At 41.0% G+C, this 19,932-nt stretch overlaps 1 protein-coding gene across 1 annotated transcript in view; it reads right to left on the reverse strand.

Moving 5' to 3' along the window:
* Positions 1–16,314, reverse strand: part of paplna (papilin a, proteoglycan-like sulfated glycoprotein) — a 24,586-nt gene extending 8,272 nt beyond the window's left edge. Inside the window, exons 1-15 of the mRNA XM_023396372.2 lie at positions 16,112–16,314; positions 13,394–13,456; positions 11,600–11,703; positions 8,641–8,701; positions 8,333–8,435; positions 8,064–8,194; positions 6,186–6,309; positions 5,932–6,012; positions 5,656–5,828; positions 5,248–5,371; positions 5,024–5,150; positions 2,432–2,636; positions 1,343–1,519; positions 1,035–1,185; positions 632–712 (exon numbers count right to left, since the gene is read on the reverse strand). Of these exons, the coding sequence (XP_023252140.1) occupies positions 632–712; positions 1,035–1,185; positions 1,343–1,519; positions 2,432–2,636; positions 5,024–5,150; positions 5,248–5,371; positions 5,656–5,828; positions 5,932–6,012; positions 6,186–6,309; positions 8,064–8,194; positions 8,333–8,435; positions 8,641–8,701; positions 11,600–11,703; positions 13,394–13,450 (1,699 nt within the window). The 5' untranslated portion in view covers positions 13,451–13,456; positions 16,112–16,314. The remainder of the gene's footprint in view (positions 1–631; positions 713–1,034; positions 1,186–1,342; positions 1,520–2,431; positions 2,637–5,023; positions 5,151–5,247; positions 5,372–5,655; positions 5,829–5,931; positions 6,013–6,185; positions 6,310–8,063; positions 8,195–8,332; positions 8,436–8,640; positions 8,702–11,599; positions 11,704–13,393; positions 13,457–16,111) is intronic.
* Positions 16,315–19,932: the final 3,618 nt, after the last annotated feature.

Raw genomic sequence — 19,932 nt, forward strand, 5'->3', positions numbered from 1 at the left:
GGGGGGGGTAGACATACATTTTGTTTTCTTGGGGAGAAAACTAAAAGTTATTTTTAAAAAAAAATAAAAAACAGACAAACAGTTTCAGGTATTTAATGAAATGTGAGTTTAAGCTCTTTTTTTTCTCTTTATTATAAAACATTCAATAATAAAAACTTATATAATGAAAATAAGAAGGTATAAGATTAACCAGATTATTCCTCTTTAAAGTTCATTATAAAGTTTTTATCAATAAGGTCAAAGTGGGGTTGATTGTTGTTCCTCTACATTTATATATATGACATTTACCATATAGGGTCATTCAATTCAATGTCATAATTATTTTTTACTGTTATTTTTAAGCATTACACAACCTCTTTGTTGACACACAGTAAAAAGAGATGCCTCAACATGACTCAGACTGTTGTTGTTCTGTAGTTAATTGAATTATTCTCGACTTCCAGAGGTTGTTTTTTTTCTATCACACCTCCATCAGCCGCAGCTCTTATCATTCTGACACCGTGGGGTTCCCCCTGGACAGATGGACCTGGTTTACATCCATTACCTTACACTCAAAACATGTCGGCTGTGAACGCATCCTTAGATTCGCGGATAAATAAATGACACCGGCTCCAGGGCGACGGAGACTGACCTGCTGTGTGATCTGGAGCTTGGGGCTGGAAGCCGGTCTGAGAGCTGTCGTGTCCTCGAGGGTCCTGGACGCTCGGGACAACTACACACAGAACAAACACAAACCAATGACAGCTCAAGTTTATAGTGTAAATTATCCTTGGTTAAAACTCTTTTCTTTGCCTGTTCAGTAGCTTTTAACTACCTGGCTCTTATCGACATTCACTTATTCTTTTATTTGCAATCTTTAATACAGAAACATTTACAAACAGAAAACGTTTGTGTACATGCAGCTGCATGGGTGTTAATACCGGTTAAAATGAATATTTAGTGGTGAAAATGTCAGGTGAAAGTAGAAGGTTTAAAGAGTAAAAGAGCGTGACAGCACATACGGCAGATTTAGAGACAGTTTCTCTGATACTCACCCTGTGGGCTGTAGCAGGGCTGTGTGTTGCAGCGCTCCACAGTGGAGGGTTTGGGGCGGGCGCCGCACTGGTCCACAGGGAACAGGTTCCTCTCCGGGTCGGAGCAGATCACCTGGCGCTCTCTGGAGCCGGAGCCACAGCTCGTAGAGCACTGGAGCGAAAGGGAGCGAAATTATAACCAGAGGAAAAATGTTCAACTCAAAAACACGATGTGAGAAAATGAGTGAAGAGAAACGATGACATAATATTTCCCGTCCAGCCACAGTAGCGGCTCTGTATTGTTTTTTTGTGTTCTCCGTCCAACTCACCAGTCCCCACTCCCCAACCTGCCAGCTGATCTGTCTCGGGCAGGCGGCCATCTCACAGGGTCGGACGGCGAGTGGGCGGAGCAAAGCGCTGCAGGATGTTTCCTCCAGCCTCATCCCGCCTGAACCCACGCAGGTCACGTCCCTGGTCTGTTCGCCTGAACCGCAGGTCACAGAGCACTGCGCACACAGCAGCACAGACTTTATCACACCTCCGCTCCGAGTGTCGAGGTCAGATCACTGCAATCTCCCTCATCTCCTCGGATGAATCTTCTTGGTCTAGTCTAATATTCTGCTTTAAATATCGCTGCTCCTTTCACACCGTCTTTTATTCTACAGTAAACTTAAAGCATGAAGGTATGCATGAGAAAATAACAGGTGTGAAGCTTTTGTCTGTAATTTCAGTAAAGTGAGTAAAATGTTATTTTCTGAATTTAAAACGACAGTTTATGTAAAAAAGTGCGTAAACATTGCAGCTTGTGTTTGTGCAGTGTCTGTAATTCAGTTTAAATATGTCCCCATTTTGTATCTAGCGTTGTTCTTTATGCTCACAGGACTTTTCTAGCCTCAGTTCAGCTTCTCATGTAATTATCGGTTTTAAGGGAAGTTTAACATTTCACTTCTACAAACTTCCAGGTTCATTCACTTTGCTGCTCAGTGAAGAAGCTTTTCGATCTGTTCCCAAAGATCTCTCCCATCTGTTCTCATCTCACTGATCGTCTCGAGTGACTCGTTTATTATCTGGCTCATGTTTTTCTATTAATCTTATCTTTAATTATTTGACATTTTCAGTGAAGACCACATTTCCATCGGGGCCCCTCGACTTGCCCGAGGAGATAAGGCTGACAGAGTCAGTAACGTCTTTTAAATCACTTCTTAAAACTCATTTTATAGACTTGCTTTTGATGTGATGTCATCTTTTTATCTTTTTCTCATCTCCATATCCTTTTACTGCTTTAATTGTGTTTTGACTTTCATTTCTTTTCATTTGTTTGTCAAAGCACTTTGTAACCTGTTTTTAAAAGGTTCTTTACGAATAAAGTCGTTATTATTACACAGCTGGTGTATTTCACCTCTCCGTGGTTCACTCACCGCACTCCATCTGGTCACTTGATACTCGACACACTTCTGCATGTTGCAGGTCTGCATTGAAGGTGGTGCCTCGTTGTAGGTGGCGCAAATGGCATCATCCACCACGCGGGGCCCCGAGGCATCCTGGGAGACGCACTGCACGCTGCGAACCTGGGAGCCTCCACCACAGGTGACCGAGCAGGCGTTCCACTCGCCGGTTCTCCAGCTGGGAGAACCACCGGGACGGGAGGAAAAAGACGGGAGACAGAGGTCAGGACTGAGGTGGTGAAGAGATGCTGGAAGGAGTTTCATTCCAAAATCAGAAAAATCAGTTTCCATCTGATGAGAGAGACGACTGACAGGTAAATATTTCTGAGCAATCAACACAAAATAAAAAATAATTTCCTTCAGAAGATTCAGGAGAATCTGCAGCGTCTCAATGAGATCTTTGTTGAAACTTCACTCAGCGTCATTTAAATAAAAACTCTTGGCTGGCGCAGCTTTAAAATGCAGTTTTGTGTTGAATATAAAGCTGCAACTGAAGATTATTTTCATCATTGCTCAATGCATCAATCGTTTCATCCGTACTGCATCAAGTAATAGTGAAAAATGCAATTATCACAATTTCCCAGAGCCAGAGGCGACGTCTCCGAGTCGCTTGTTTTGTCCAAAAATATTTTTAAAAACTCAAAGATCTTTAATTTACAATAATATAAAAGAGAGAAAAAGCAGAAAATCTTCACATTTGAGAAGCTGGAACCAGTGAATTATTTTTGGGATCATTTCAGCAGTAATTTAATTTTGTCTTCAAATGGTTTTTTTTTGCTGACTCCTCGGAGTTCAAGTGTTTTGGAATGAAACCCTTCAAATGCACAAGCTTCTAAAAGGATGCGTCGTTTTAACCAAACTGATCTTCAGCTACTAAAAAAAACCCTGAACTCATGATTCTGTTAAAAGCAACACATCCTTTTGGAAACTGTAGTGTTAAGAAAACCACCAGCCACCGGTCGCTCCCGGCTGAAAGACACAGAGTATTTTTCATTTCCTGGTTAGTTTCACTAATTACTAGAAGCAGTAATTACTGTGAAGCGTTGCTAAGACAAAAAAAACAAGCTCACACATACAACACAGAAAAAGTGAACGTGCACCGTCTCTGCTCTTCAGTTCTCGTCACCCGAGCTTCATAAACATCTCAGGTTTCTGAGCAGCAGCAGCAGCATCAAAGACGAGAAGCAGGAAATACCAGAGAGTCACTGAGTGAAGCCCCGGCTATTTACCACCACACCACTGCCGCTGTGTCCCATTCATATGTACAACAATCCCCCGGCACCCCCTGCACCATGACCTTTCACCTACGAACACCTCACAGCACATCGGCTACATGAACGGACAGTTTGCTGAAGCAGTCAGGCAGCGGCCCAGCTCAGCGATGAGGGACAGCGGCCGCAGGTCTTTGGGGGAAATATGGCGTCAAATCGCTGTTCGTTCTCCCTGGGGAGGGACGTTCAGCGTGTCTAAGACAAATGAGCATCATTGAGAAGTTGAAAGGAGATCTCTGAGCTTGACAGTTGCCCCATGCCTTCGTTCTCAACCCACATGGAGGAACGGGCTTTGAGCTAAACCCAGACGCTGGAGTCAAACACATCTGAAGGGGGGGGGGGGATCAACATTTATCACACTTCTGACTTGTTTTCATCTATTCAAGCACTTTTTAGAGGCAGGCATCTAAAGATATTTTGTGTTCCAGCTGCAGTGTGAAGGACAGGATGGATTCTAATCAGTCCCTCCAGAAAGTCGCCGTCGCAATAATTAATGCAAATTCAACCGACCCCCATGAATTCTCCAGATGAAATAAAATATCTACAGTTCACATAAACCAGACATACGTCACATAACGTAAGCTCTACGTTTTTAATTCATAAATTCATAAATTCATGAGGTTATTATAAAGACAGAGGAGCAGAATCGCTTGTTCTTTTTCCCTATAAGATTAGTGGAGTTCATCACCTGCACTCACCTGGATTTATTCTCACTGGTACAAGTTGCCTTTGATTTTTAATGAATTACACAAAAAAAAAAAAGATAGTGAAAATTTTTGCAGTTTTTATTTTCTCCCGCAGTTTCATTGCAAAAATAAAAACATCTAAAAACGTTGCAACATTCATTGCAATTTCTAAGAAACGCTGCATCAGGTATTTTAGCTGCAACAATCCCCCAAAAAATTAAAAAGCCAACGAAATCCTGGAGGGAGCTTCTAATCCTACGAAAAGACCTACGAAAAACTTCTGTGCATGCTCAGGAAATCAGCAGTGATAACTAACCTAAAACCTAAAACTAGCAGTACGACTACAGACCCTGGGTTACCTGAACGCATACGCTCTGGGTCTTTCTGAGGACGTCCACAACTGTGGTGGATACAGGTAGGCCATCCTTTCAGACAGTCACAACACACCAACAACAGTCAGAACGCTGCTCGGAAAGTGACTGTTGGCACAAGAGCTCATCTTCTGTCTGTTTACTTACAGTGGGAGAAAAATGGACTCTGGGAGCTGCAGAAATCTTCTAAAATTACACATTTTTTTATCAGTGGAGTTATGACAAATAAGCATTTACCTGCGGGTCTGTGGGCATGTGTGTGGGTTGCATGTACGGTTGGTCTGTGGCCTTGGCAGAGATGCACAGAGGTAGTCAGGATAGGCCTCGTTATCGATGGTGCAGAAGACCAAGCGAGACTGGTAGCCTGACGAAGAGAGAGAGAGAGAAGGTGGAGAACTGAGTCGTCTCACTGTCAGGACTTCAGGTGGCGGCTCTGTGACGACGCTGTGCGAGACTCTAACCTGATCCACACTCTCTGCTGCAGGCGGACCACGATCCAAAACTCCAGTAGTAGCCATCCCTGGAGCGTCCGTTAGGAAGGTAATACTCATACTCCACCCCCTGGTTTGGCTCCTGGCTGATCAGCTGAGGGGAAGACGGTTGTAGATAAAGATTAACGATCGATTGGCTGATCAGTTAGCCACGTTCACGGGTTCATGATCATTCTGTTGTTCTGATTCCTTCATGGTCCCTTCAGGTTGAATCCTAATGTTTTGGTGTCATTGAAAGTCAATCAATCAATCAGTCAAACTTTATTTGTATAGCACTTTTCATACAGGTTAGTGCAGAGCTTCACAGGCTGATGAGATATAAAGAAATGGACGAATCGACAACAACAACAACCTCACGTCTCCTGACTGCGATCTTACCTCCACAACCAGCGGTTCAGTGGTGGGGCCGCGGCCGATGATGGTTTCAGGGACGTTGTCGCCCTCAGCTCCTCGCTGGTAGTACAGCATGGTGCCGGCGATGGGTGTCGCCCTGGAAAACTCAATTACCCAGTGGCCATTGAGGTAGTACTCACCACGCAGGTTCTTAATAGCTGGTAATAGTTAAACAGTTAAACTTCTGTCAGTTCTTGTACATACTTTGAAGTACTGTTTTTTTCTGCTTATTTATTTCCTTAAAACGTCTGAAACTTTTACCAAGGTAGTTGCGTGTTGCCACTGTTTCCCTGATCCTGATGGTCGTGGCTCCAACGGGGATGATGAACATCTGGTTGTAGCCTGAGATGAAAGTGAGACATAACTCTCAACTCTCACACATATAAAATACAAACTCAATCAGAGGAACTGACAAGAAGTTTTAGAAGATGAGCTTTCTGGTTCCTCCGTGATCGGGGAGTTTGACTGCGGTGACACACTTGATGATTGAAAGCATGTGGTTGTGTGCGTCGTACCGGTCGGCAGGCTGCGTACAGAGAAGCTGTTGTGGACGCGGTGGCAGGACTGTCCGTTACCCCCACACTGCAGGCAGGGGTCCTCCTGCTGAGGAGACTCCAGCATGTTGTCACAGCCCAGACGCTGGAGAGGGAAAACAAGACTCGGTCTCACAGCTGTGTCACGGCTTCAAGTGAGTCAAAGACGACAGATTTTTACTGTCCTGACCTAAAGGCTGTTTCGAGGGTTTTCCTTCCCAATGGTGAAAATGAAAACTGTCAAATTCGATGTATAAATTAACTGATGTCAGCCATCAAATCCTGTCTGTTCAGTCTAATAAAGTTTAAGCACCATGGCATGTTATTCCTGTGAGAGAGAAACTTTTAATTTAGTAAGAAGAAAGAAAAAAAAGGTGGCAAGGCAAAGATTATCCACACCAAAATAAAAGTTGCATATAAAAAATGGTCCAGCGGGCGTCGAGTCCACTTTACTAAATGAACCCTGCAAAATGCAACAGTAAAATCACTGAATTGCAGAGTCAAGGGCCAAAACTAACGTGAGACCGGATTTAAACTAGATAAGAATAAAACGTGTTTGGGAACACAGCGTGTCAGTGAAAGTACGAAAACCAAAATACAGGCAACAAAAATCTGGAGCTGAAGGTTTTATGTACATTTTTAAAAATATATGAACAATAACATTCAGAAATAAGTCTTGAAAGGAGGGTGGATTTCAGACGGCGGAGGTGTTAAAGACAGGAGGTCAGAGGTTAAATAGATGAGGTGTTTCATGAGGAAGAGGTTAATAGGTTGCTGAAATAATTACATAAGAACAGAATGAGAACAGGAGACGTGTTTGACTTTAGCACAGAGTGAAACTAATCTTTTACCCTGCGGCTCGGCTCCTCTGACCGTGTCCACTCTGATTAACGCGGCGACGCTGTGGACCGGGAGTTTGTGTGTGTGTGTGGATGTGGACTCACCCTCCGAGACATTTCATTCCTGCGACTTCCATTTACTTAAATTAATATGAACAGACGGATAAATACAGTCCGCAACGCCGAGGGAAATCTCCGCACGTGTACACTGTGCTGGTTCAACATGGATTCACCTCTCCTCAGCGTTTATTAACTGTAGAAGCACATACAGTTTCATACGAGCGGCCACTTGCGCGGCAGAGGGAGGAACAGTTTTGTGTGACACGCGCTTAATAATTAAAGATTGATAATGATAAACACAGCGTGAGTGAGAAACCCTTAAATATGAGTTAATTCAGTTTCTGAAATCATCGATCGTGGGTTAGTGGAGTTATTAGACGATGTTGAAGAGAAGTCAGGAAAAGACATGTTGAGACTAATGCGATGTAAAGTTGGCGGTTCTGAACTGAACGTATAATGTATATGTTTGAAACTCTATCCAGAAGACCGAGTTCAAGTTCTGGTTAAACTCAGGTACAGTAATATTTTGAGCTCTTTCTTTTTTTTTTTACTCCTTCCCCCTTCAGAGGAATCGTTTCACATTTTCTTCCAGAGTCAGATGAGAAGGTCGATACCGCTCTCATTTCTGTCCAGCCTGGCTTTGTGGGTATTTTTGCCGTATCGAAACCACAAACAGCCTCTCTAAAGCTAACTAATTAAGGTCATGTCTCATTTGTTTAATCCGTTACAAAAACCAAGAGGGGGCTTATTTGCAGAACTATTTCTTGGCTCTAAGAAGTTGGCAAGAAACGAGCGGAGACTGCAGGAAGTTATTATAACCACATTTGAAGATAATACATTTTGCCCATTAAGGCTTAGCTACCGGTGGTGAAACCTCCTCTTTGCTTCCCTGATTTTTTCCTCTTCTTCTTTTTCTTCTTCTTATTATTATACGTGTGTTTTCGTTTTCTGCGCGGCTTACCTTGCAGACTCCTTCCACACAAACATCCCTCCGTCCTGGGTGACAGGGTGTGCCGTCGACCACAGAGCTGCGGTGACGATAGAAGAAGTTTTCTCCTCTCGGCATGCAGTTCAGCTCACACGGGTTCTCACCTGTGGGAGGGAGGGGTGAGACTCGTTTTAGGATGAAGGTAAGTTCCTTCGATTAATAAAAACCATTTCACATCTATTTATGTGTGGAAGTGTTCGTCTCTCGGCTGGTTTGTGTCGCCCGTCTCATAAAGTACCGACCTCCATAGTACGGGAGCCACTTGTAGCGTTTCCCCTGGAAGTCAGTCCCGTCAAACTGGGAGCACTGCTCCTCACGGAAATCCTTGGACCCCTCTGGACAGTCCTGAGGGGAAGAGGCAGCAGAGAGGTCAAAGGTCAATTAACAGACATAAAAATTAAAACATGTAAAGAGATTGAGGATGTACAATATTTACAGACGATGCTTTAATTTACTTTGATGTTTTTCGGCCGTACACTGATTCTAAGATGACGTGGAGTTTTACATTTAAACATGTCAAAGAAGAAGAAGCTGAGCTTTGTTTTCTCACCTGGATGTTGCAGGAGCGGTACGACTTCTCTGGTCCAACACAGTTGTGTCCTCCATCCGTCCTGCGTGTAGAAAAAGGAGCGTAAACATCAGAAACTATTGGCTGATGTTCTCATAGGTTAAACGTGATGCAGATTTTTCAGATCTTATCGTCTTACAACCAGCGGAAAATATAGAAAGAAAATGAGCCGTACATGACGTATTTGGGAAGGACTCTGTGTGGCTTTGTGAGCTTCATGTGTCAGCGGAGCCGCTTTAGGCCACAAATATATATTTTCATCACCTTGGGTGCTGTAAAAAATAAACAGCTTGAATATTTTCTGACTACAGTTGCATTAAAACTTTACGTGTCATCACTGTGACACAGAAGCAGTTAATGACAAGGTGAGACTGCAGTGCACATATGCAAATACAACCTGTCTGGGAGCGCAGAAATAACCCGTTTCAGCTCTGACATTAAGTGGCATTCCTCTTTAATCTGCGCCTATAAAAAAAACTGACTTCTCAGCACAGCAGAAGCCTCAACATCAACACTGTTCAACCCAAACTCTGCACAAACATCCGCACACTTGCACAGCAGTGAACCTTGAAACAGCAGATTGTTTTGCCACCCTCCCTTCCAGCCATGCTGATAACTCATGATTAAGTCACCTCCAAAAGTACCTGCCCTTAAGCCTAACAACAAGACACGCTCCTGTCAGCACGCCAAAACTGAAACGAAAACGTGTCGAAACAGTCGTTCACAACATGCAGCCCTCAACTTTTCACCTGGCGATGGAAAATAAAACATTTGGAGCATGAGCGAGTACTTTAAGTTTAGAATATTACATAACAAGGAGGAGGGAAAAAAGTGACAGATATTTCTGCAAATTTACAGACAAAGAGACCAAAGGACAACATTAATTTAATAACAACCACTTGCAACGTTTTAAAGTGCGAGTCCTCTGGATGAAGATCAGGTCATTTTCATTCTGAAGTGAATATATGGTGAAATGGGAGTTCCTGTAAAGCACACAGTGATTCAGCCTCTTAGATCATAGTAGTTAAAAGGTGTAATTCAGGGAAACCTGGCAGACAAGATATGACAGAGTTCATCCAATTAGGTAGCAGTGAGCAGGACTTTTTCACCTATTATTCATCGTTCAGCAAAAGAGGGGAAACAGACTCACTTACAGACTGTCTGACTCACCGACTGGCTGCATGGACATGTTGAAAGCCAGTATCTAATACAGCACTGGTAACGGGAGCCATGGAAAACATCAAGCGTCCTATAAAGTATAGATCTGTAGGGGCTTTCTTTATTCTGCGCAGACTGTTTCTCTTATGACAATGTTTTATGTGGAAAAACTACAGTTTCCAACGGTTTGCCGTCACATAAATGCATCGAAATATCAAACAAGGTGACTCAGACAACAGTTTGGACATGTCAGGGAAATGTTATTAAAGACATGTTCTGTCTGGTGGGCATCTTCCTCCCTTCCCAAAAAAAAAAAAAAAAAAAAGGTGCCTTTTTTTAAATCAAACTCCCTCTGAGTTATTGCCCAATTACTGAGGCACACCTACATTCTGCTGAACCTTTTATGGCAAGACGGACTGCAAACACAGCACATGCAGATGATGAATGACAGATGACTTAATGATGAATTAGTTTAGAAGTTTAGGAAGAAATCACAGTAGCTGTGAGATTTATATGACATTCCTTAACTACACTTTTGAGGTACTTTTTGTAGCTTAAGAGAAATATTGTGCTACTCACTTGAGTATATTTATCTGCAAGCTATAGTAACTTTACAGAATCAGCTTTTACACTAAAAAAAAACATATGATTAGCTTATTAAACACAGTCTGGTGACCTTGAAACTTTAGATAGTATCATTTCAAAAACTGTTCCAGGCCCAAGGAAGTTAAATTATCCAACATTTCACAATAAAAGACCAGAGAAAAGACCAGAAAATGAATAGAAAATCTGTATAGCAGAGCTTGTGACCCACTGGAGAGGCCTTGAACCTTAGATTGGGAACCATTGGACCAGATTACTGAACTGCACATAAAACTACAGCTCCATTTCAAGCAGCTACAACAATAAAATGTTGCCTATGCACTAATGCATCAGGATTAACAATCAAATAATGTAAATTATAACAATATATATTCACAGGGGCCATTTTAGAACTTTTTTTAGTACTTTTAGTTTTGACACATAAAGTACAATTTGATTAGTACCAAAAAATGATTTTTTTTTACATTAATAAATTGGTACTTTAACCTTTGGATCTGGATCTGAAGACTTCATGGAAACCAAATTCAGACGCACCACTTCTCACCTCATTAATACAGATCTCTTTATGTGTTACATGAGGCAACATGTCAGCTGGATTCCAGCAATAACAGCTATGAACATTTACAATGCAACAGTAAGCATGACTATGTGACTGCTCACTCTGTCCTAAGCAGTCAGATGATAGGAAAGAGACGAACCATATCTGACAAAATTATACTTGGAAAAAACCAAACCACATCTGCAGCAAAGAGAAAAGATGAACTGATGTAGATATTTCTTAAACCACTTCTAAAGTCTTTTCAAAAGCCAAAAAAAAAAGGGCAGAAAGAAACGTTCACTCCCTATCTGAAGTTCTTCAGCAGCCAACAGGCAACACCCATTAAAGAGAAGTCCTTTTAATGTCAAAGGGCCCCTCCCTGCAGTCTGCTTTGGATGTAAGACAAGCCCACGTCCTTGTGACTTCAAGGCATTCTTTTACAATCAAGATACAGTCTGTACCCATGAACCTCACAATTAGCTTTATTCACATAGGGGGAAAAAACAGTGTGTGTGTGTATTCATGATCCTTACAATGAGCCGGGTTTGTAAAAGAAAGACTGTGAGTTCATGTGCAGTGTGTGTGTGTGTGTGTGTGTTTATACACCTACGCAGATGTGTAGATTAAAAATAGATAAATTACCTGTGAGTGATACAGCGTCTGGTTCTTATGGTCACACCGCTGCCACAGCTGCGACTGCATTCTCCATAAGGACCCCACGATTCCCAGTAATCCCCGCTGGGCACCTGCACACACACACACACACACACACACACACACACACACACACACACACACACACACACACACACACAACAGCAGGTTATATACACCGCATCACAATGGAAAAGTCAACATTAATCTGTTTTATAGAGTTGTGTTCTTTGCTTTCAGACCAAATCAAACACTGTTTACTCGTTAAGTAAACAGCGGTTTCCAAGATCAAGAATGAACTTTAAACTTCGACTTTGCTTATCTGAAACATCACAGAGAAATTTAGCGAATGCCCTTTTATGAAATTAGTGAGTTTTTAATTGTTTCCTTATCTTTTTAAAATCATTAAAAACATTTCTTTAACCCCAAATCTGTTAAATATAAAACTACTGCAGCAACACTTGTTATTATGTTGTTACACAATATGTATGGTTATTTATTTTTTACGACTAAGTTATTCTGCTTATCAATTTCTCAATTAATCATTACTGTCAATAAAATACCAGAAAAACAATGACAGTGAGGATGACGTCACTGTTTCATCTGGAAATCCTCATATTTTACAAACTGTAACCATCATTTTTTGGGGGCATTTATGCTTAAAAAAATGACTCAGACATTAATCAATAAAGATAATAGTTTAACCAGCATCTCATACACTTCCGGTCTCCGTTTGGCCACAACACACCCCACCCCCCCACCCCCGTTCTCAGACAGTTACAAAGCGCAGTGAAAGCGGCCACTAAACACACAACAAGAAGCACAACTGAACCAACAAAAAACCGTTAGCCCACGTTAGCATTGCCGTGATACGCTCAGCAGCACAACACCGGCAGTAAGCTAGCTAGCCATAGCAACATTTGCCGAACACATTCATAATATCGGTAAAAGCAAGTTAGCTAATGTTATTATGCCTCCTGTAGCTGGTCACTAATGAACATAGACACTTAAACGTTGTGTTGTCGCCGAGTTACTTACACATGGAGGAGAAGAAAAGCCAGTTCTGAGTCAAGCTGGAGCCGGTTAGCAGCTCTCCATCTCGGTAAAGCCAAACTAGCATTAGCTCCACGGTCATAGGCATGAATGACACTGACGGAGCCGGTAAACACACAGAAGGAGCTGCTAAAAGTGAAATATGGATGTTTTTGATGGTCCACTGACCGGGATTTGAGGTCTTATCTCTTATTCGTTGGAGTTTTTTTTTTTTTTTTTTAGATGAAAACATGGTTTCTTCAGAGGGGGGTCTTTCACCTGCCATATTACACATGTGGGCGGAGCTTGTGTGTTTATAAAGGTGGGGAGGGCTCACGGTTTAACGAGGGCTTCACATGTACTAACACATTTTTTTAAGTGCAATAACACTTAACGTGCATGGCTGCCAGACCATACCAAAACAAAGAACTAAAAAACTCAGATTACAGCACAAACAGAGGGGGCGTGGCTTCGTTCTCTGCTCAGGATGCCATTACTCCACTATATTTTTACATAGAAAATAGCTGTTTGCTGCTATGTTATTGTTTAAAATCTAATTTATAGAAATTTTGAATACTCTACAAACTGCAGGCATTTAAAAGAGAGCAAAGAAATTTAGATACAATTTAGAAAATGTAATACTAAAAAGAGATAGATGTGTGAGCTTTTAGTGGATGGGCACTTTGCAAGCAACTTTCATTATTTTTTATTAGTGTATATTCATTTTCAGTGGATCCATTGGGAGTTTACCATGAGCGCTGGAGCCAAGAGCAGCTGAAGGATTACCAGAGGCAGGAGCATCTTCATTGTTTCCTGGAGAAAAAAGAAAAGACATTTAGAGTTAGTCACTGTGACTAATGGAGGCTATTACACATTGAGCAACTTTTCCCGAAACAAGCCGGGGCAACAAGAGTGTAAACCGTAATTGATGTGAGACACATGCCAACATATACAAAAAAGATCTATAGGGTTAGAAAGAGAATACGAGAGGTCCCTGACCAAAACAAAAGAACAACAAAAAAGCATCAGCTTCGGTTGTGGCTGAGAGACTTTAAACATCTGTGTGTTGTTGCTGTTGTTGCCCTGCAGCATTTCCTAAAACATTTCCAAGCATATAAATCAGTGTGTAATAATGATTTATTGTAGATCTTCGGCACCGATTAGCAAACTGAACGTACGATAACTGGTGCAACAGCTTGTTCTGTGGTTTGGTTTAAAGCCACCAACCACAGCAGATGATCAGCAGCTGGATCTGCCTCTGTGGGTCTAGTTAGTGAAGTCTGTGTCAGATGAAAACCTTGTGTGTCGAAGATGTCAACCGCAGCATTGGTTAATATGATCCCCACACAGGGGCTGAGTAAATGTAGCGGTTCAGAGGAGGAAATATAAGTTTTGCAGATTTCTTTCAATCAACAGAGGAGCAAGTAATCAGCCGATTAATCAATTCATTAATGGACAGAAAATAATCAGCATCAATTTAGATAATTTTATTGATCTTTTTTCTATTTCTCAATCATGTTTTGAGCACAAATGGCAAAAAGTTACTGGTTCCAGTGTCTCAAATATTTATCTTTCATATTTGTTGTGACAAAACAAGACATTTGAAGATGTCACCTTGGACTCAGGGACATAGTGATGAACCTTTTTCACTATTTTCTGTCATTTTTAGACCAAACAATACATTTATTAATAGCGAAAATAATAAACAGATGAAACAACAATGAAAATAAATGTTGGTTGCAGCAGTAAATGAATCTAAACCTGAAAACCCCTGTCTCATCGCTTCATTGCTTAACTGACCTAAACATGGATCTTTTGTTGCATGTGGAGAAGCTGTTTGTTTGTTTTTTTTCCAGGGCAAATGGGGGGTTTTCCTGAAGGGGGGAGGTTGGCCGGAGCTGCCAACCCACCTCTGACCTGTTAGCCACGGCCACCAAATGCCCCCGCTGTGAGGAAAGTTACCCTGAAGCAGCTAACAGACGTATGGTTGTGTCAGAGAGGAGAGAAAACAGGCAGTCAGCATGTCTGATCCGTCTCCCTCAAACACTTACAAAAGCCCCATGTTGAGCAACTTCACCGTGTCGTTGCCCCTGGGTGGAGGTTGTAATCCGGGTCTACTCTCTAATGTCTGGGCCAACAGGAATCATTTACATCTCAGTAACTATGTACAGGTGAAGTAAGGAGTCCAACACCTGATCGCTGGAGCTGCCCCGATGATTATTTTCATTACCAAATAAACTGCTGGCTGTTTTCTCTTTAATTAATCTATTAATTGTTTAGTGTATAAAATATCAGAAATGAGTGAAACAATACAAGGTGACATGTTAATATTAAAGACCAAAACCTAAAGTTATTAAATCTACAATCATATGAAGCAGAGAAAAGCAGCGACACCTCATCTTTGAGAAGCTGAAACCAATGAATGTTCTGCATTCCTGCTTGATAAACGACTTTAAATGATCAATCGAATATAAAGATTGTTCCTTTCACTTTATGTCCATAAACCAACCGATTATTTCTGCAGCTGCCTAAAAAACATTAAACCATTGTTTAGTTCAGACACAGTGTTTCTGAATGAAACTCTTGAAATCAAGTGCTCTAAAAAGAATGAATAAACACACATGATATGTCACGATAAAACAACTTATTTCTGCTTGATAATTGACTTTAAATGAAAATTCAGTTACAAAATGAAACATTAACTCATAAATCTTTCCAGCAATCTGAGACAGAAAAGCTTCTCCAGTCTCCTCACATCAAAAGATATTCCTGACCTTGAACGTAACTAACCACTGATCTGTTTAGTGAGATTTCTGCATCACTCACTTTTTATTGCTGCAGCTCATGAAGCCTTTAGCCTCAGGCTGTACAAGCTTTTATCCAACCAAATTAACAATTATTCATCAGTCAGTGAGGGCAAGCAGTGTCTTGTGTCCTGTGTACTGAGTGAGAGGCAAGTCTGCTACCAGCTATGGTCAGTCAGGAAAGTCATCAAGGGATTTATGATATATTTATACAGATTCAAAAATAAATGGAATTAATTCTTTTTTATTTCCCTCTAATGTTTCTCTGTGAGCTACACATTATATTTATTGTAACGTTATTAAACGTAGAGATCTATTTGATCTCCTGCTGAGTCCCTTTCATGTTCTCTGTGGCCTGTCTCCGTTTCTTTACACAATTACTTCAGTTATTTCTCCTAAAATAAATGAAAATGTAAACAATGATTCTATTCATCTATAAACGATCTTCCTCATTAACCTTTCTCTCAGACTAAAAACTTATTGTTTAATCTCCTCTAATGGATAAATCCGTTCGCTGAGCAGCCACTTCTTCCAAAGTAACAAAAACAAAAAAACAACAACAAAAAAAACAGGACATTTCTTTCAAATATCTGTCCACTAAAAGAAGATCTGACATAAGAAGAAACCTCCATTATCACTGAGGTGGAATCAGAAGTGTCCTCACCCTGTTCACTGGTTTCAAAAGCGGTTTCTTGGGAGTCCCAAACCGCTGCTGGGTCGGATCCTTGCGGAGGATCGTGCAGGGCGCAGCAGAAGTGACAGCTGGTTCCTCTCCGGAGCTTTGACCTGAAGATGCGTCTGAACAGAAGTGCAGTGTCCTGGGTATAAGAGGAGGGTTTTTCTGCCTGGTCCTCTCTCTCTCTCTCTCTCTCTCTCTCCCTCTCTCTCTCTCTCCAACAGGAAGAAGAGAAAGTCCTGCTGGTTGAACCTCCTCCGCTGCGTCATCGCCGCGCTTTTTAACCAGAGCCCGTGCAGCTGAGCTACAGCCCCTCCTGTCAGACTTGAGGATCTTTGACGCGGACTCTGTAATTTCAGGCTGTAAATATAACAGTTAATCAGCGTGTTCGTTTGTCGTAAGGTCCCTATAAGCTCGTGCTAGATCAAGGTTTTGAACAAAGTTCATCCCCACTGCGCTGTAACCAACGCGCCATTATCACGCTCCCCCACTGTACATACCGTGCATGTAATACCAGGGTAATCATCCACAGACATGTCCCTTGAAAGTTTTGGGTCCAATGGAGAGGCTGGGTTATAATCTTTTAGCTGAAAATGGTTCCTAAATGTTACCTTACTTTGTTAAAAGAGAAGTTCTCGGGACTGGATGTTCAGTGGGGCTCAATATGTTGAGTTGATGCTTGTGTTGTGTTGACAGTTTTATTTTTTCTGACCCCATTAAAACCCCAAAAAAGGAAGAGATTATTGAGGTGGTAAACCAATGGTTCGACTGCGCTTACACAGCTGATTAAATACAGAAATAACCTTTTGTTGCTGCACCAAGTAATATGAGATATGGACTGTGCATGAACAGACAAACATTATACTCAATATTAAATAAATGATCATGAGGTGAAACACTGTGGACAAACAGAAACATCTTAAACGGCAGAAAAAGATGAACAATTTTGGGAAATGCTACTTAAATTAAGAGTCCACAGCCGTGCTAGCGGTGATCTGAGCTAAATGCTAATGTCAGCGTGCTAACATGCTGATGTTCAGTTGGTAAACACAAATGAAGCTGGTGTGAATGTAGATAGTTTAAGTTTAGTTTTTATCAAAGTATCGAACAAACTAATATTTAAGAGGAAAGGTCAGAGATGAAAGTTTTCATGGTTCATCATCTGGGGACCATAAATGTCCGTGGCGAATTTCACGGCAGTCTATCCAATAGCTGTTGAGATATTTCAACAAAAACAAAAATGTCATTCTCATGGTGGCGCTAAATGAAAAGTGAGCACATCAACAAACTCAAACACACTAAAGTCACAAGGATTCATCTCCTGGGACCATGAATATTGGTGGACTGACCGACAGCCTGACAGTGTTACCACTAGAGTCGGGTCTGTAGCAAAGACCATAGAGAATTGTTATTACACCAAATAAGTAAATATTTTATGTTTTATATGTGAGATGAGCATTAACTATAAATGAGCTAAACCTATCTAAAGCTAAAGCTATTGTACATACAGAATATTTGGGGTCTAACGTCCCGTTACGCTGCGTCACATACAACTCAAAGCATAAGAAAATCTACCGTTTTTAAGCACGTCTTACCGCTGGGCTCCCGAGACCCCAAACACAAAGACCAAACTAAAACAGTCCCCGATGTTGATCTTTAGTTTTTGTCTTGTCAATAATTAAAAGACTGATCTTGAATTAAACAATGACGCAAAAGACTCTTGGTAGAATTTGGCTATTTAATTGCTATTTCATCCTGAACATGTTAAAATGACATGAAAACAACAGAGAAAAGTGACAATTTTGGGCTTTAAAGAGGAAACCAGCACGACCACTACCAAAGCTATGTTTAAACATCTGCCAGTGGATGTTTCCCGAAAAGATTTTCTACCCCTCCCCTCTTCTCTCTTCTCTTCTGGGGGTGAGGTTTTTCACAACATCCCGATGGCCTCAAAGAAACACCCACAACTGCTGAAATCCTGCAGTTATGTAGCTGTGGCTTTAAGTAAAAATACATCTTGGGTGTAGTGTGTACTTTTTTTTTTTGGCTAAGATTCATTGAGAGAGCGAGCGTGGAAACAGCCGGGGGACCACGGTGGGCCCCAGACTTCTTTTCACATGTGAATCGCCCAAAGACAAACTGTTGTCACGCCAAATAAGCCGGTGAAACCCACTCAAGCCACATGTTTGTTTATCCGGTTACACCGAGAGAGCTTTTCACATGTTTAGACCAAAGTGAATGACTCACGAGTCTGAGCCTAAATATTTAAAATCATAGCGATTCACGGTGAACCGTAACCTCACTGTGTCTCATGTCAGTAGAAACACCACTTAAGTTCAGTAGACCATCAAACAGAAAGTTAGAGTGACCTCCTGCAGTTCCAGCTCAAGCTCTTCATAGAAAAAATCATGTCCATCCAACATCCCCGAGCAACTGGTGCAGCAGAATCCAAATGGTTTGTAGCACATGTGTAATATTTACCCGGGGATATTGTCTGTACAATGAACGATGACGCCAGTCTGAGGCAGAGATGGAGGAAGTACTCACATCCTTTCTTGTTGTCCTCGGGTCAAATTTGACCCATTTTTTCTGTCACGTAATTGCCTGAAAATCACATGGTTGGTTCCTTACTACACTTTTCACAAATTTAATTAATAATGACAATTTTCATTTAATTTTGGGTGTTTTATTCATATTTATAGCATCTGTGGTTTTTCTGGGTCAGATTACTACAATGGGGCGACGGGTCACACTTCTGAAATGGTTTGAAAACAGTGTCCTAGTATTAAACTTTGACATATACCTGTCTGTGATAACCCATCAACACCTGTTCCTCTGATTGTAACTGTAGTCAAAATAATTCAACATTTAGGTTTTTTTTTAACCCAAAAACGAGGTATAATTTAATGTAAATGACATTTGTTGACAATAAAAAGTCACAGTCATGAGTTGGAATGAAGTTGACTGAAAAGGTGTAATGCAGTTATTGGGTAATAATCTTATACTTCATGTTTTATACACAGTCAAACAGATCGATTTCGACCCGGGAGGACAAAAACCATGTACGGTCGACGCAAAGAGACAATATGAAGATAATAAACAGTTAAAAACAAAAGTCCTGCATTAATGTTACTTAAGTAAAAGTATTAAAGTTGTAAATGTTGTTAGTAAAATTAACCAATCAAAAGTAGAAGTATTAATAAGGCAAACTAACTTGCAGCTGTCAGATAAATGTTGTAGAGCAGAAATGTAATTTTTCCACTCAAGTAAAGTGCGAGCACCGTGTGTGTGTGTGTGTGTGTGTGTGTGTGTGTGGGTGACTTGCAGCTTTTGTACAGCTTAAACAATGAAGATACAGTACGACATGTCAGTGAGCTTGAGACCTACTGGTTACTGGTTGTTTAGGCAGAGTTAAGCTAGTTGTTTACAGTCTTTACGCTAAGGTAAGCTAATCAACTGCTAGCTGTAGCATATGGTGGCGTCACTTTTGCTTTAGGTTTTAGTTCTTTGAATTATAATTATTTTTGATTTAGTTCTCTTTGATGAAAAGGAAATCCCACATAGATTCAGAGTCAATAAACACATTTAATACCAGATTCAGGATCAATAAAATCCTAAAAAAAAAAATCAAATCCCAAACTTTCAGTCACAAACTTAAATTAAAGAGTTCAACACGAGTGATTTTCAGTTTCAAAAATCTGTTGTTGGACATTAGCCATACTTTATTGTGGTATAATACACATTTAGCCACACTTTCTATTTTCTCTGTTTTCTGTTCTTCCATGGACTGAGACCCGGCGTGGATGGAG

The sequence above is a fragment of the Seriola lalandi genome, unplaced genomic scaffold, assembly GCF_002814215.2.
Source record: "Seriola lalandi dorsalis isolate HSWRI2012SDOR001 ecotype SW California unplaced genomic scaffold, Sedor1 jcf7180002054976, whole genome shotgun sequence".
Classification (NCBI taxonomy): Eukaryota; Metazoa; Chordata; class Actinopteri; order Carangiformes; family Carangidae; genus Seriola; species Seriola lalandi.